The 15,213-nt window shown below is 37.7% G+C and overlaps 3 protein-coding genes across 5 annotated transcripts; 2 read left to right on the forward strand and 1 right to left on the reverse strand.

The window, feature by feature from the left end:
- Positions 1–412: 412 nt before the first annotated feature.
- Positions 413–5,667, forward strand: LOC141443571 (uncharacterized). Of its 3 annotated transcripts, none has more exons than XM_074108878.1 (6): positions 413–658; positions 1,381–1,553; positions 2,216–2,580; positions 2,894–3,013; positions 4,308–4,406; positions 5,181–5,667. In XM_074108878.1, exons 2-6 carry the CDS (start codon positions 1,403–1,405, stop codon positions 5,313–5,315), a joined length of 870 nt encoding a protein of 289 aa, XP_073964979.1. In that variant the 5' UTR covers positions 413–658; positions 1,381–1,402; the 3' UTR covers positions 5,316–5,667. The 3 variants fall into 3 exon arrangements, with proteins under 3 accessions (XP_073964979.1, XP_073964978.1, XP_073964980.1); XM_074108877.1 differs by having other exon boundaries at positions 415–654; XM_074108879.1 differs by lacking the exon at positions 413–658 and adding an exon at positions 1,183–1,269.
- A 1,320-nt stretch (positions 5,668–6,987) lies between these two features.
- On the reverse strand, positions 6,988–9,497 carry Prosbeta7 (proteasome subunit beta type-4). The gene is made up of 5 exons (XM_074108605.1): positions 9,277–9,497; positions 8,797–9,009; positions 8,364–8,499; positions 7,535–7,680; positions 6,988–7,181 (listed from the first exon to the last, which is right to left on the reverse strand). The coding sequence occupies exons 1-5, from the start codon at positions 9,411–9,413 to the stop codon at positions 7,022–7,024; spliced, it is 792 nt and encodes a 263-aa protein (XP_073964706.1). The 5' UTR covers positions 9,414–9,497; the 3' UTR covers positions 6,988–7,021.
- A 464-nt stretch (positions 9,498–9,961) lies between these two features.
- Positions 9,962–13,851, forward strand: RpL23 (ribosomal protein L23). The gene is made up of 4 exons (XM_074108606.1): positions 9,962–10,058; positions 10,250–10,333; positions 10,962–11,089; positions 13,629–13,851. The coding sequence occupies exons 1-4, from the start codon at positions 10,046–10,048 to the stop codon at positions 13,824–13,826; spliced, it is 423 nt and encodes a 140-aa protein (XP_073964707.1). The 5' UTR covers positions 9,962–10,045; the 3' UTR covers positions 13,827–13,851.
- The last annotated feature ends 1,362 nt before the right edge of the window (positions 13,852–15,213 follow it).

Consider the following 15,213-nt stretch of genomic DNA (forward strand, 5'->3'; position numbering starts at 1 on the left):
CGTATTAACTAGTTTAAGTGTCAGCTGGGCTACTCCGAAACTCGAAGTTCGTGTCGTGTGGTCTCTCTCGCTCTCGTATTAAATAGTATAAGTGTCAGAGACCGCATGACACGAAGAGTTTCGAGTTTCGGAGTAGCCTAGCTGAGGGACCGCACGACACGAACTTCGAGTTTCGAGTTTCGTAGTAGCCCTGTGATGTCGATGATGTCTGCAGGGCTACTACGAAACTCGAAATTCGAAGTTCGTGTCGTGCGGTCCCTCTCACTCTCGTATTAAATAGTGTAAGTGTCAGAGGGACAGCATGACACGAACTTCGAGTTTCGAGTTTCGTAGTAGCCCAGCTGTGTCTGTTCGTGCAAAGAAAAACAAAACAAACAAATAAACAAACTGTAGAGTTTTTTTTTGAGATTATGGCTTGGGTACAAGGCCTTTAAGCCAAAAACTTTTGACATTGACGTATTAGCAGTTTATTCAGAGTACAAACGCAAAAAAGAAAAGAAACCGCGTGTGAAATGTGTGTGTGTGAAATAAGTTATATGACTATATTATGTACACTGTAAATAGTTTAAAGATACAATTATTTCTGAGTGATCTAAAACGTATAGCAGGCGATATAACAAAAATTCGTTGGCAGTTTCCTTCCTCTTGACTACGGTAAGTAAGTATCAATAACAATCAACAATGAACGGAAATTTTAGCCATACATTGTAGCCCTTTTTATAGGTTTCTAAATCCAATTTCGTGGTTTAGGCTCTTTTTGACAATTTTTTTGTATTTGAGTTACACATCTTCAATATTCAAAGAAATGAGGGACAAACAATTTAAAAATACATAACCTTAAAAGTTTTTATTTATTTATTACGTGTACAGTACACAATTTATTCATATACCCTAGCAAATTCAAGGCAAAGGCTTGTCCTAACCTCCACACCCCCCACAGTTCCCGGTTGTAACTATACACCATGTTTTTTTTTATTTCTATTACTCCGACAGACAGCTCAGTGCAACAGCTCAGTGCTCAGTGGTAGAAACTACCTGTTGCCTAAATAATTTTTTGATCAAACCTTAATTAGAGAATATAAGTGATCAGAGTACCACAGGACCCCTACACTAACAATTTCTGATTTTACTATGTACATCTATGATTGTGGCTTGTTTTCTGATAAGATTTTTATTTTAGAGCTGCATTCCCTCTAATGCCAATGTTCTGTAATTGGCAAAGAATTATAGGATGACAAATAGTATCTGCATAAATACATTGTCAGCAGCGTAAGTTCATTATCAAATGTTTTTGAGCTCTTTGAGGATTTTAATGTTTTATGACACCAACATTATGAATTATCCTGAAAATATTTTTTAAGTATTATATTTATTTTTCAGATAGCTAAGGGGAGACATCTTGATGGATGTGGTGTCGGACCAAAAACCCTTGCAGACCAACATTATGGATAAGGTGGCGACAACACAGGACATGGAAGAACGGTATCCCATCTTGAAAAATGAAGGTCTGGTGAAGAAGTTTCTTGATATAACCATGACAAATAATCAGAAAGGTAGATATGGTTTTTTTTGTGATTTTAAGTTATAAATGATTGATTTATTTGCAGAAATCACATAAAAGCACTGAGCCCCCTCGGGCTCTGCTTACAAACTATAAATTGAACTAGTGGAAATTTCTCCTACATTCAGAATATGGAACAAACAATTTTAAATAGTAAATTGGGGCTGTAGTTTGTTTTTTGCCCTAGGGCCTTTGGTTACCTAGCTACGCCACTGACAATTAATGACTAATGACTAATGGGCAATTCATCATCATCATCATCCCAGCCTATATACGTCCACTGCTGGGCACAGGCCTCCTCTCGGAATGAGAGGGCTCGGCCGTAGTTCCACGCGGCCCAGTGCGGATTGGGAACTGAGGAAACCTGCACAAACCTGCGAAGAAATTCAATGGTGTGTGAAGTTCCCAATGGGCAATTAAACAAATAAAATACATCTTTTTCTGTAAATCCTATCTTGTTGAATGGTTTCAAATTCAGTACATTATACTGGCAAAAGCCAGCCTGCAGTTTTCCATACACAGCAGCAGCAGCTTAATATAAGCTATCTGAGCACCAAATTTCATCAAAACTCATTTTATTACTTCAGTGTGAAAGCAACAAACATTCTATACAGTAAATAACATTACGATGATTAAAAACAATTTTTAACACAGGAAGGATACGGCAACTACTAAAGGACAATCTGAAGGGCACCTCAGAGTCCTTATTACCAGATGTCATCCACGACCGAATACAGGCAATACTGAAGTCCTCGCAGATCTTAAACGAAACAGATTTGAGGAAACTTAGGATACTTTATAACATGCTGAGAACTGCTATAAAAACTCCAGATGTGAAAAAGACAGAGGGGCCTGTTAAAAAGAAAAAGAAGAAGGCAAAGGAGAAAAAAGAGAAGGCAAATGAAAAAGAAGACAAGGGAGAAAAAGTTGACAAGGAGAATCAGGGTCAAAAAGTAAAAGGGCCTAAGAGATATGTTGTGTTCATAGGAAATTTACCACTTGGTATTGATAAGGAAAAAGTAAGGGAGTAATTTTACTGACCTAAAATATTTTAACATGCTTGACAAGCATTGCTTGTATTTTAGTTTATGGATAGAAGAATCCTCCACAAAGTAACACACATGTCAATAAATTATTTTGGAGATTTACTTGGCTACTTTTTGCAACATGCATGAGTTTGACATAACATTTGTGTTTTGTATAAACAAAATTTTGAGTCATTTGATCACTGAAACGGGTTAACCCACTAAAATTAAATATACATTAACATTATATTGTTTTCTTTTAAATTTAAAAAGACCAAGTAAATTATTTTTTATTGTTATATTTCAGATAATGCAACATTTTTCAATGCTAAGCAAACACATCAAAGATGTCCGGATACCAAAACAGGAAGAGAACAAGAAAAGTGCCATAGCTTACCTAGAGCTTGCTAATGAACCCAGCTATGAAGTAAGTTATATAATTTTTTTCACCTTTTTACCATTCTTCAGTACTAACAAACAATGATTTAGATTGACTTAAGTTAAAATTACAAGACCTTGTTGTAACAATTTTACTTTTGCAATGTTTCTTCTAATTTTATTTTATATTTTCTTGTTAAAGTAGTTAGTTATTTTACCTACCAAGTCTTTGGGTTGTGGCAGAACACTGGTGTTTTGCTCCTTCGAGCAATGTTAAAAATAAACACATAGCACCATTAAAATAAAAAATAACACTTATTTATTATTTGAACAGTGCCATCTGTTGTTGTGTAGCTGTAACACGTAATGCTTGTATACGGCAAAAGATAATGCCACCGAGCACTGCACAACTAAAATATTTACCTGAAATTTCGTAAAGCCCAGTTTAAACTCGCATAAAATCGTGCAAGTAGCATTACATTGCCGTGTTTAATTGATTTAATACAACTTGCAAAATTTTTCTTGCAAATCTAAACCATGCTTAACAAGCTCAAAATCAATGTTAATCCCGATCATGTATCTAGAATCACCTGTATTCATCTATTATGTATTGCACATGCCCTAACCGGCACTTGTCTGGTTTAAGAATAGACACAGTAGAAAAAAGGACAGTAATCCGTCTCGGCAGCGTCCTTGATATAATTACCTACGCCGGCTCGGTACAAAACTCGCGATAGGGCTGCCTACTTTACTAACTGTCACTCTTCAGTTATGTATTTGATTTGATAATGTCACATGAAATTTTAAGTAGGGAAAGGATTAGGAGAGATTTAAAGACGGACTAAGTAGTGTTTAACAAAAATGCATATTACGTTATTTTAATAAACCACAAAACGTATTACGTTTTAAACGCTTTTATTTGGCTTCATCACTACGTATATTTGTTACCTACAAATTAGCTACGGAGAAGTATTTGCGCCTCTTCTGAGATGTGCGAAAAGCTTTATTGTTGAATTTAAGAGTATAAAAAAATTCGCATTCTGACAAATAACTTCAATAAATAAGTTTTTATTATATTATATTAGATCCGTACACCGAACAATACTGTTTATATCGTTGGGACATATTGAGGTACGTAAAAAATGCGCGTGAGTCCGTACGTAACCGCGGATGGTTGCCGAGGTATGCTGAGAATTCGTGGCGCGTAGGTATAACTCGCGTGCCGGCCGTTTGAATGAAGACGGTGTACTACTCCTTTTTTTCTACTGTGGTATAGAGTTAAACCCATGAGGTATGATTATGAAGAACACTGAACTAATAATATTAACTAATTATTTCTACAGATGGCTTTATCGAAACATCATTCGATGTTGCAAAACAAACGGATCAACGTTTTATACACTACGCAGCAGAAAACTAAAGTCAGCAAAACTGAAGCCAAGGTGAGAATAAAATTACACATGGTGGAAATTTTAACGACACTTAGAAGGAAAGTGGTGGAATTTTACTAAAAAAACATTTAAATATTATTAAAAATAAAGAAAACTGCATTTAAACATCTTGCCACATCAACCTCACACACACACACACACGCACGCACGCACGCACGCACGCACGCACGCACGCACACACACACACACACACACACACACACACACACACACACACACACACACACACACACTTCACTCATCACACTTTTGGGCCAATCAACTTTTTTACCGACACTAATCTGTCCGCGACATTTTTCAAACAATTGCAGATTTTTAATATATGGTGTACATGAATACATGCCATCCTACGTAAGTTCAACCTATTAAACCGTGAAATATCTTGTTGGAAGTACGATTTTTTGGTAACGCAGGAGACGCCCAAAGTGTCGGTAAAATAGTTGATTGGCCCTTTTATGGCGTATATCGATAGGGCTAATCATAAGGACAGACACGTTAAATAAAGGGATTTTGGTTTAAAAAGTCTAAATTTAAGGCTATTTTTGTTTTAAATATATTTTTTATAAATGTTAACACCTAAACATAAATAAACTAGTTTTCTAGGAACAAATGTGCGTCATGTGGTGGCGCCATTTTTTGCCGAGAAGATGAGTTAGATTAGTAACAGTACTGGATAATAGATGGCATTGCTTTACACTTGGTGGTAGAAATTAACGCGAAATACAGTGCTACTATTAAACATAAACTGTACCTATTTGTTTGCAGGGAAAATCGGCCAAGTTAATCGCTATGCAGAAATCTGGTAAACTTATTGGCAGCATACCTATTAATAGGAAACGCAGCGCCAGAAGGAAAAAGATGAAAGCTGCTCAGAAGAAATTAGCTCAAGAGTCTTCTTAGAATAGACCAGATTCTCAATTTGGGGGTCCGTGCATTAGAAATAATGCCTTATCGATAGAAGAAATTTACGTAATTTTCGTTCATCTGTGCACCAGTCCATCAGTTAGATTATTATAAAATATTGGACATGTGTATTTTTTCTTTTTTAAATTAAACAAAACAATAATTAGTTAAAGCTCCGCGTGACGTCAACGTCATAAATAAGTGATCACTTTTGTGCCTTGTCGCTTTCAGTCGGTACCCAATTTCGTATGGCTTTTTAAACATGACGTTAAAATGACAATAGTGATCACTTATTTATGACGTTGATTGTACACTATTAAGCGTTATAAAATAAATTTGTATAAAAATATGTTGTTTTATTTATTTTTACGTACGTTTTCCTTGTGTGTGCCGTAATGTTGTAAACAATTAACCTTTTCCCCGCCAACGACTAATATATACGTCCATAACTTTAATGCAAAAGCAACCGTCGTTAAATTGAGTTGAGGTTCAATTTCAGACATTGCGATGTTGAAGCCTGGCGTATGGGTGATGTCTTGTATTTGACGTGGCGGCGAAAAGGTTAACCGTTATTGCTTAGAGACTGGTCCTAGTTTCCTAGGATAGCGGTGCCGTCATAATAATATAGGGACCGTACAAGAGAGTGAAGAACCATGTCTGTGCAAGAAACGGTTTATAAATTCGGATTTCAATCTGAATACGACGGCACTCGAAGTGTAGATCAATTATAACCCTATGGAATTTTATTATTTAGTGACAAATGAAAAATACGGCTGTACAATGGGTAGCTAATGAGGGCTAAAAGACAGGCGAAGTATCGCTAGATAGCGTTAGGGTGCCCCCACATGCAGTCGCTAGTCGCTCGTTTGCAGGCGATACATTTGGTCATGTGACCCAATTTTGAAGGTGATATTGAATTTCCCGCGACTCAAAAAAGTAGCGTCAAGTCGCCGCGTCGAACAGCAGCGACGGGCTTCTTGCAGGAGTGGTCTTGTCTTGGAAGCTGATTTCATAATCTCATTTAGTAGCAGTCGTGGCAGTGGTACAAATAAAAGAAATTGGAGTGAATGAAAAAAATAAACAACGGTGTTTTTGCCGAAATTGGAGAGGTTTTTTTTCCAGCGATAAAGCTCAACATATTCAGCTTTATCGCTTAATGTCACGTGACCAGATTTGACGTTGGAAACGAGAGTCGAGCGACTGCATGTGGCCCCACCTTTAGTATCGTGAGGTTTTTAGGACCGGAAGACCAGCGCTAGCTCCTGAGCCGGCATTATGCTGAGGTGGGTCCGTTTCGTGAATGGTAACTGCTTTCCTTGTCTGTGTTATTTATTTATGTAATCGTTCAAGTTTCTTTGTTACTTTTCCGAATAAATGTATTTTCTTTTCTTTTCTTTCTTTCTTTAGGGTTCCGGAGCCAAAATGGCAAAAACGGAACCCTTATAGTTTCGCCATGTCTGTCTGTCCGTCCGTCCGCGGCTTTGCTCAAGGATATATATGTGACCTATGCCGACAAAATCCGTCGGTGTTATCCGGGCCAGGAAAGAGTGTCACCCAAAATATTCGTATATATTTGTTTATTAACTACATAGAAATTTGAGTTTTTTAACTTCCTTGATGTAAGAGATGAATCTGTGGCACAGGGCTGTGTTAAATAAAATACCCGCAATGAAAATACACAAACATTTAATTACAATTTAGATCTACACCATTTCGATCATGTGCGCGAGCGACCAGTCGTGCTTCAAGTCAGTGGGCTCGTCGATGGTGACCCCGGCGGCGGTGACCACCCCGAGCTGGTAGCGCCAGAAAGAGCGCGCGTCGCGGTAGAACAACACCTCCATGCATTTGCGGACCAGAGCTCTGTGAAATAAAAATAAAATTTAAAAGGCGGATATTTATTTTATTCAGACTAGATGTCCTTAGTAATGAACCTCTTCTTCTAAGCTAAGCTCCGAGGTTGTGAGGTTACCCCTCGTGTGCTGTGATCTGTGTGCCACGATTCAGCTCCTTTGGCTGTAGAATTTTCAACCTAATTTTGAAAGTTCAGCAAAATAATTAGGTTATACAAATTTAGACAAGCTCATAGCAATATTAGGGCTAATGAAAATTACATTCAATGTTGGTAGGTGTAACAAAATTAGCACTAACATTATTAGATCAAGTGGGGGGGGGGAACCCGTGTCCTACATGTGTCACCCAAAACTTGTACTTACTTAGCAGACTCCTGGTCGAGTGGTCCCTTGTCCGCCGCGTCACGCAGCAGTGGCGTTGCCATGTAAGCTCCGAGACCGGTTGCGATGGCAGCATCTTCGTAGGCTGTGCCCAGTTTGTCTACTGTGCCCAAGAATGGTTCACCATCCTTTTGGCACAAAACAAACGACAATGTATGATACAGGTTGTAGGAAACATAATTCATATCTAGTCATTCCAATATACGCATGATGTTACTGGACCTTTAAAAACGGGGTAATTTTATTGAAGTTCCATGCCAATAACTTTTTTTCTTTTAATCTTTTTTATAGCCGTGGGTTCATGGTGGATGCAGGCCGCTGCCAACCGAAGCAACTGGAGGTCTGTGGGGGGGGGCCTATGTCCAACAGTGGTTGTCCTACGGCTGAGATGATGATGATGATGAACTTTTAATCCTGAATGTATGTTTATATGCTTAACTAATTGTGATGAAAATTGATAAGAAGATATTTTGAGACTGAGAATGAATAGTTTACGAGGGTGTGTAAAACACTTTAATTTTTAAAACATAGGTACTGACTTTGGTCACAAAACGCATAATTAATTTTATAAATGAAGTTCTAGTATGATCAATACAACTTGCTCCAACTCATCATGCAAAGAAAAATCCACCACCACTCTAGCAATAAAGGCAACTACTCGAAAATTATACCTCGGCTTAAGAATCTCCAGACATGGTTCAACCTTAGCACAAGAGCCCTGTTCTGAGCTGCTGGTCAAAGATAAGGATAGCACTAAAGATAGCTGACATTGGGTAGAAGATGGCAACTCAAGAAGAAGTTAGTTACTGACCTGGATTCCAGCGACAATGTAATTGCTCCACAAGGGGTCCATTTTGCTGCGCTTGTTGTACAGGACGCGAGTGAGCCAGCAGTGCAGTGACCTGGGCTTCAGCTGCAGCCCGTCACCGATGCACTGCTCATCAATGCTGTAAGCAAAATCAGCAATACATTCAAGTCAGTTTCTGTGGGTCTGGAACTTGTTAGGCAGGTTGCAGTATTTAACTTCAAAATAAACAACACTCACACTCACTCACACACACACACACAATATCTGATAGAATCTCTGTCTGTCTGTCTGTTACCTCTTCACAATTAACTGATTTAGATGAAAATTGGTATAGAGATAGTTTGAGAATACAAAGAAGTCCTTCTTACAGGATATAGGATAATTTTATCCCAGAAAAATAGGAATAATCAAATTCTTCCCATACAGAAAGACTTACATTTTCTGATCAATAATACTCTTCAAGTACTGATAATCAGCGTAGTCTCCTCCATTGCCGAGGAGTATCAGATCGTTGACCTTGGTGACGCGCGGGCAGTCCCGGAAGCGAGCGAGGGAGCCGTAAGAGCCCAGCATGTCGGCGGCGATGACGCAGCCCTTGTCGAACTTGACGCCGATTACTGTTGTTGTTGTGGTGATTGGAGACGCAGAGCTGAGGAAAAATAAAATCAAATCGAAATAAGTTAAAGTAATCATTGACAGCTACTTTTTTTTAAATCTTATATTTAACGAGGCGTACACTTAGGTGACTTTTAAAGTTACTTATGTTGTGATTATATATACTAATAGAAACAAAAGACTTAATGTTATGTCAATTATTTACTGTATACTTAAGGCAACAGCTTATAGTTTCACAAGACCATCGTATACGGTTTCAAAACTTAACAAACATAGTTCGTTAATTACTTAAGTTACTCACTGAGCTTTGAATTCTTGGACGGTGTGGGATCCCGGTCCAAAACTGGCCGAATTACCAGGGAAGTTGTAGAAGGCGCCCGGCGCAGGTCCATTCTGCCAGAAGGGCGCTGGATTCATCATATCGCCCATAAAAGCCATTGTGAAAATACACTAAAATACTAATTTATAACGTTGAATTGAAATCTTGCAAAACGCTGGATAATGACAATCGGCTACGAAACGAAAATGAAATGACAGCAGCGAATGACAAACAATTTTTGAGCACGCTCCATTTCAGGGATTGTCTTCCAATTATATTTTATAAAGTAAACTGTTTATATCTATGTGTAATAAATCAAAAATATATTTTCTCAGAAATTTTTCACTATATCAAAACGAAATAAGTGTAGCGTGTGATTTTTAATACTTAATTTTCAATATGACCTTAATGAAACCTAAATTATTTTGTGAGTGGAACAGAACGTTACATTTTCGTTTAGAAATCTTTTACGAAAATAATACAATGTTGTAATTATAATTTCATGCCAATTTCAAAAGCGTTATTTCTTGAGTTTCCTTATTATTCTTACAGAAACAGACAAACATCTTTCAATGCGTAATAGAAATCTTGTTCCAATAACATCAACTTACTTTTCTATAGCTTGTGACTATCTTCATGCTGCTGGTGCTATTATGATCTCCAAAATTCGATTTCTAAACGGATCTTTATCCGGAATGCGCTGCTAAGCTCACGTCCTTTTGAATTCCTCTTCAAAAATTGACACAACAAAATGTCTAAGAGAGGTTCGTGAAATTATGAAATATCCATTTAAATCATGTCAATAAGTGTTGGAATTTACGGTTAAATACGCAGATGTTGTGTCTAGTGTTACACCCGTTGTGAAATCATGTATATTTCCGTAATTCTGCTTCTTCGTGAGTGTTTTGGTGAAACATAGAAAAATATAATAAGTTATGATTTCTCTTGATTTAAGGACGTGGTGGTTCCGCGGGAGCGAAGTTCCGTATCTCGCTGGGTCTCCCAGTGGGTGCCGTGATCAATTGCGCCGATAACACAGGTAAAACATTATTTTGATCGCACAACAACTCTAACCTCAAAACATAGCACGTTCGGGACTGAAAACTGATGATGATTCTTTTCTAGAATTACACACAGTGTATTGAATTATGATGATTTCTTCCTTGGCTGTGTCTGAAGTTATTCAGTACCTTTAACGTGATTAACAAAAGTTTTTAAGATTAAGATGATTTACGAACGAGTAGTTCATTGACTACCTTATAATATATTATTCTCAAGTCTTAGTGTTCCCCAGGAAGCTCTCTCTCACTAATAGTTATATATAGGCAATACTAGAATAATTTCAAGTTGTTAATTGAAATGAAAGTTAAATCTTTATACCAAACTTAAGTCATGACAACCTTTGTTTGAGGTTACTATTTAGAAATTCAACTACTAATAGCACGCCTTAAAAAAATCTTGAACTTAGTATTTTTTCTAATTTTTGTCATACTGAAATAGTCCTTTGAATAGGTGATTGTGTCAGTCTTAAACTCATTGTTACAAAATGAAAAATAAATCCATGAGGTCACATAGCTTGGCTTAGACTAAAAAGTTAGATTAATTTGAGAGAATCATGCCGCATGTTCTGAGAGATAATAACCAATTCCTTTCTTTTTATATTTCAGGTGCCAAGAACCTGTATGTGATTGCTGTTCAGGGCATCAAAGGTCGCCTGAACAGGCTGCCGGCGGCTGGTTCTGGTGACATGATCGTAGCCACTGTCAAGAAAGGCAAACCTGAACTAAGAAAAAAGGTAAGATACCCATACATCCCATCCCAGCCTATATACGTCCCACTGCAGGGCACAGGCCTCCTCTCGGAATGAGAGGGCTTGGGCAGTAGTTCCCACGCGGGCCCAGTGCGGATTTTGAACTTCACACACACCGTTGAATTGCTTTGCAGGTTTTTTGGCCTTGTAAGTTCTGACACTTTACAACAATAGTGCTTAAAGTGGCGGCCAGATAGGCAAGTGGCTTAATCCCCAGTTGTGTATGCCAATATCCACTGCTAAACGGACTTGCGATGATGATTCGCCAAAGGTTTCGCTAATTTATTGTCTGAACTGTTATGAACAGGGTGATGATATGCCTTGGCTGACTGAGCAATTTCGAGACAACATTTATCCTTGTAAAACCATAAATTCTGTGCAATAAGAGATACTACCAGTGGCTATTTTTCTGCATTTCCTTGGCTTAGAGAGTATCTGATATTTTCATGTCATCCAGTTTTTTAGTTACTGACACAGATTATTTAATTTTGAATTGTATGACTAGGAATTAGGTCTATCTATACTCCGTTTCATTTAAGGTTTGAATTAACAGTCAAATTGTAATACATGTTTCTCGATATTTGGAACACAAATGGACTACAAATACATACATGTACATTTATTAGCATTATTTATTATGTTTTTATTACAGAAGTTCACACAATTTTAAACAGTTCCATTGTTTCATTAAAAAAGTGTGCAAATTTTACTGTTAAGTTTCAAATGTTAAAATAAAAGGAGTATATAGCATATTAAAATATTCAGAATTGCTTGTTTTTTTCTAAAATATAAATATGCAGAAGTCTTGATATGCTAAATAGTAGCTTGTATTACCTTAGTATTAATTACATTTATTTATTTATTAGAATGGTTACACACTACATTCAAATCTATGGTATTTGAAAATATGGTCCGGAGTAGAGTTAAAAAATGATAGTCCGATATTGTCACAGCCTAGATTAGATTCATCATTCATCATAGCAGAAGCGGTATTTTCATGGCATTTGTTGGCATTCTTTTACTGTAAAATAAGTAGTTTAAGACCAGAAAATATGAATTTATAGAGACATTAATAATAATAGCAATAATCTTGAAAACTTGGAACACTCTGGAACTCACTCTCTTGGAATAACTTGTTAACATTACAACAGAAGAATTAATTGAAAAAAACTGAACTGAAATTATTAAATTAGAAATTGTGATCCGTTCATTGTTCATTGCATATGTCTATTGAAAGTGATCGCTCTTTAACTTAAGGCCACCTATCGTTTACCTCTACTTTTAATTTTCTTTTTAGTACCTATGTTGTGTATCAATATTTTATGTATGTATATTGGATATCAGTAAGTGAGAAGTTACTATGACAGGTCAAAAAATACCATGAAAATTCCGCTCTGATCATAAGTATAATTTTACTCCGCACCCTACACCCTTTCAGCCTTTTCATTTATTTATTTGCAACTATAGAAATTTGTTATATACCTCAAAGCACTTACACTGCGAGCAGAGTGAATTCTGTAAGGAAGCAATGCATAATCCATACGGCTTACCGTGGCATTATGCTGAGTGGGGACCTGTTTAGCGTCATGTATGTCTTGTATTTGTTCTATGTCTGTTTTTATGGTGTTAAATAAATGTATTTTCTTTCTTTCTTTCATAAAGTATGTCCCACCGATTCCAAGTATTTGTAGCACCCCCAGTCACGCGTATTACTATGCAATTATTTTGTGCATGAATCTCAAAATGCCTGACCCATGTCCTCCCTGCTTTCCACCAGAGATGTGCAAGGATGCGTTGCTAGGAATGTTAGCTCTAGAAGCGAGGTAAGAGTTGTGCTGTGCAACCCACACAGTGCGAGAATAGGTAAATGAAGCGATTCTATTGGTTCATAACACATTCCTTGCACATCTCTTGTGGAAATGCAGCAATAACAGAGCTGACTTTCCTTGCTGTGTAAACTGTACTGAACTACTCATGATAAGATTTCCAGCATTACATTCATCAAACAATTTTTTTTTGGTCTTTTTAATAAATTAATATTCCTACAGGCTTTTATTTAAGTCACCTTGTTAAGCTTGTGGTCTTAAGACCAGTTTAAACTTGCAAGAAAATCTAGTTATTTAATTAAATTAATTGTTTGTACCCCGAATCAGGAATCAGGTTTCCACGTGACAGGCTTAGCCTAGTGTGGAACCAACGGAAACCCTTCTTGTAATTTGTTTTTGCTTTTAATAAACCATTTTGATTTTGATTTTTTTTTGAATCGTGCAAGTTGCATTACATTGCAAGGCCGTAAAGCTAACGAGTTCGTAGTAGTTAATCGAGCGCCGCAATGTAATGTAACTTGCACGATTTTTCTTGCAAGTCTCATCTGGGCTTTAGTACAATCTAGGAGGTCCAACTTGAAAAACTTGCAGTGGTACTTAGTTGAAATTCAGTTTTCAATACATAAATAAATAGGTTGAATTACGATGTGAGTAGTCAGAAAAAAATATACTGATCTTAATGAAACTTTTTGTCACAGGTAATGCCAGCAGTGGTTATTCGGCAGCGGAAACCGTTCAGAAGGCGTGACGGGGTGTTTATATACTTCGAAGATAATGCAGGCGTTATAGTGAACAACAAGGGGGAGATGAAGGGTTCCGCCATCACCGGCCCCGTCGCGAAGGAGTGTGCTGATCTCTGGCCCCGTATCGCATCAAACGCCAGTTCAATCGCTTGAAGCTTAATATATGGTTAAGAAAATACTGTGGTTTCTTTATTGTATGAGCCCGTTCCCACTTGTCGGGATGTCTGTCATTTCTATAGAAAATCGTGTCAGGCGAGTGTGAATAGCGTCATAAAGGGCCCGACATCCGACAAGTGGGTACCAGCTCTAAAATTATCCCTTTTGCTTCCGTTTGAAAGAGGAAACTGTCCTAATTGACAGGGTTAGTGCACAGACATTGTTATTTTCCAATCGTTCCTTTTGGGAAACAGCGCCAGCGCTATCTGTTTGATGGCAAAAAAGTAAATTAACCGATAGTAGTCTATAGTACTAATGTACAGTCAACATGAAAAATAAGTGATCACTTTTGTACCTTGTTATTTTAACGTCATGTTTGAAAAGCCATACGAAATTGTGTAACGACTGAAAGCGACAAGGCACAAAAGTGATCACTTATTTATGACGTCGCCTGTACAGTCGCCATCAGATATTTCGGAGCGGCCATGGTGGTCAAAAATATCGGCACATGCACTCTATTATTAAGATATTAGAGTTCATGTATCGATATTTTTGAACACCTTGGCCGCTCCGAAATATCTGATGACGACTGTACAAGAGCACAAAACGAGTCGTTTTAGGGCCAGTACAGACGGACTGGATTCCAATTGCAACGTAACTGCATAGGCGTACATAGAGGGGGGGGGGGCAGGGAGAGGGGGGCCCCAGTATGGTCTAGTCCCACCCCATGATGTTGGACTACTGATTCGAAATTCTGTAATACTGATATCTTCACACAAAAATCCAGGCCAGGCCCCCGAATGGAAAATAACCCTAGATACGCCGATGCGTAACTGCCGACTGCCCATACATTTATTATTGCAGTCGGCACAACTGTCTTTAAAAAAACGAGCCTATCAGTCTTAAAGAGCCGGCAACGCACCTGTGATACCCCTTGTGTTGACTGGTGTCCATGGGCAGCGGTGATTGCTTTCCATCAGGTGACCCACATGCTCGTTTTCCCCCTCATATATTAAAAAAGAACTACACGCTGACCGATAAAAATTTACGAACGAGCTGTTTGAATGCAGTCCGTCTGTACTGGCCCTTACCCGAGAAGCCGCAGGCGAGGGTTGATGTTAAGTTGAGGGTAAAATGAGTTTTATGATGCAGTTCTTATAAATGTTTTTCACTTTGATTGAGTGAGGAAATTAAACAATAATGGTGGGAACAAATATTGTAACGTCAGACAGTTCTGTGATGGTGTAATACGTAGTATCTCTTAGTAGTCTGTGGTGTAAATATCTATAGAAATAACTGCCATCTCAATTGACAATAAAACTGAGGCCTAAAGTGGAAACGACGTCAGTATTAAAGTCACTCACTAGTTATATCAACAGTGCAG

Source organism: Choristoneura fumiferana, chromosome 27 (assembly GCF_025370935.1).
Source record: "Choristoneura fumiferana chromosome 27, NRCan_CFum_1, whole genome shotgun sequence".
NCBI lineage: Eukaryota > Metazoa > Arthropoda > Insecta > Lepidoptera > Tortricidae > Choristoneura > Choristoneura fumiferana.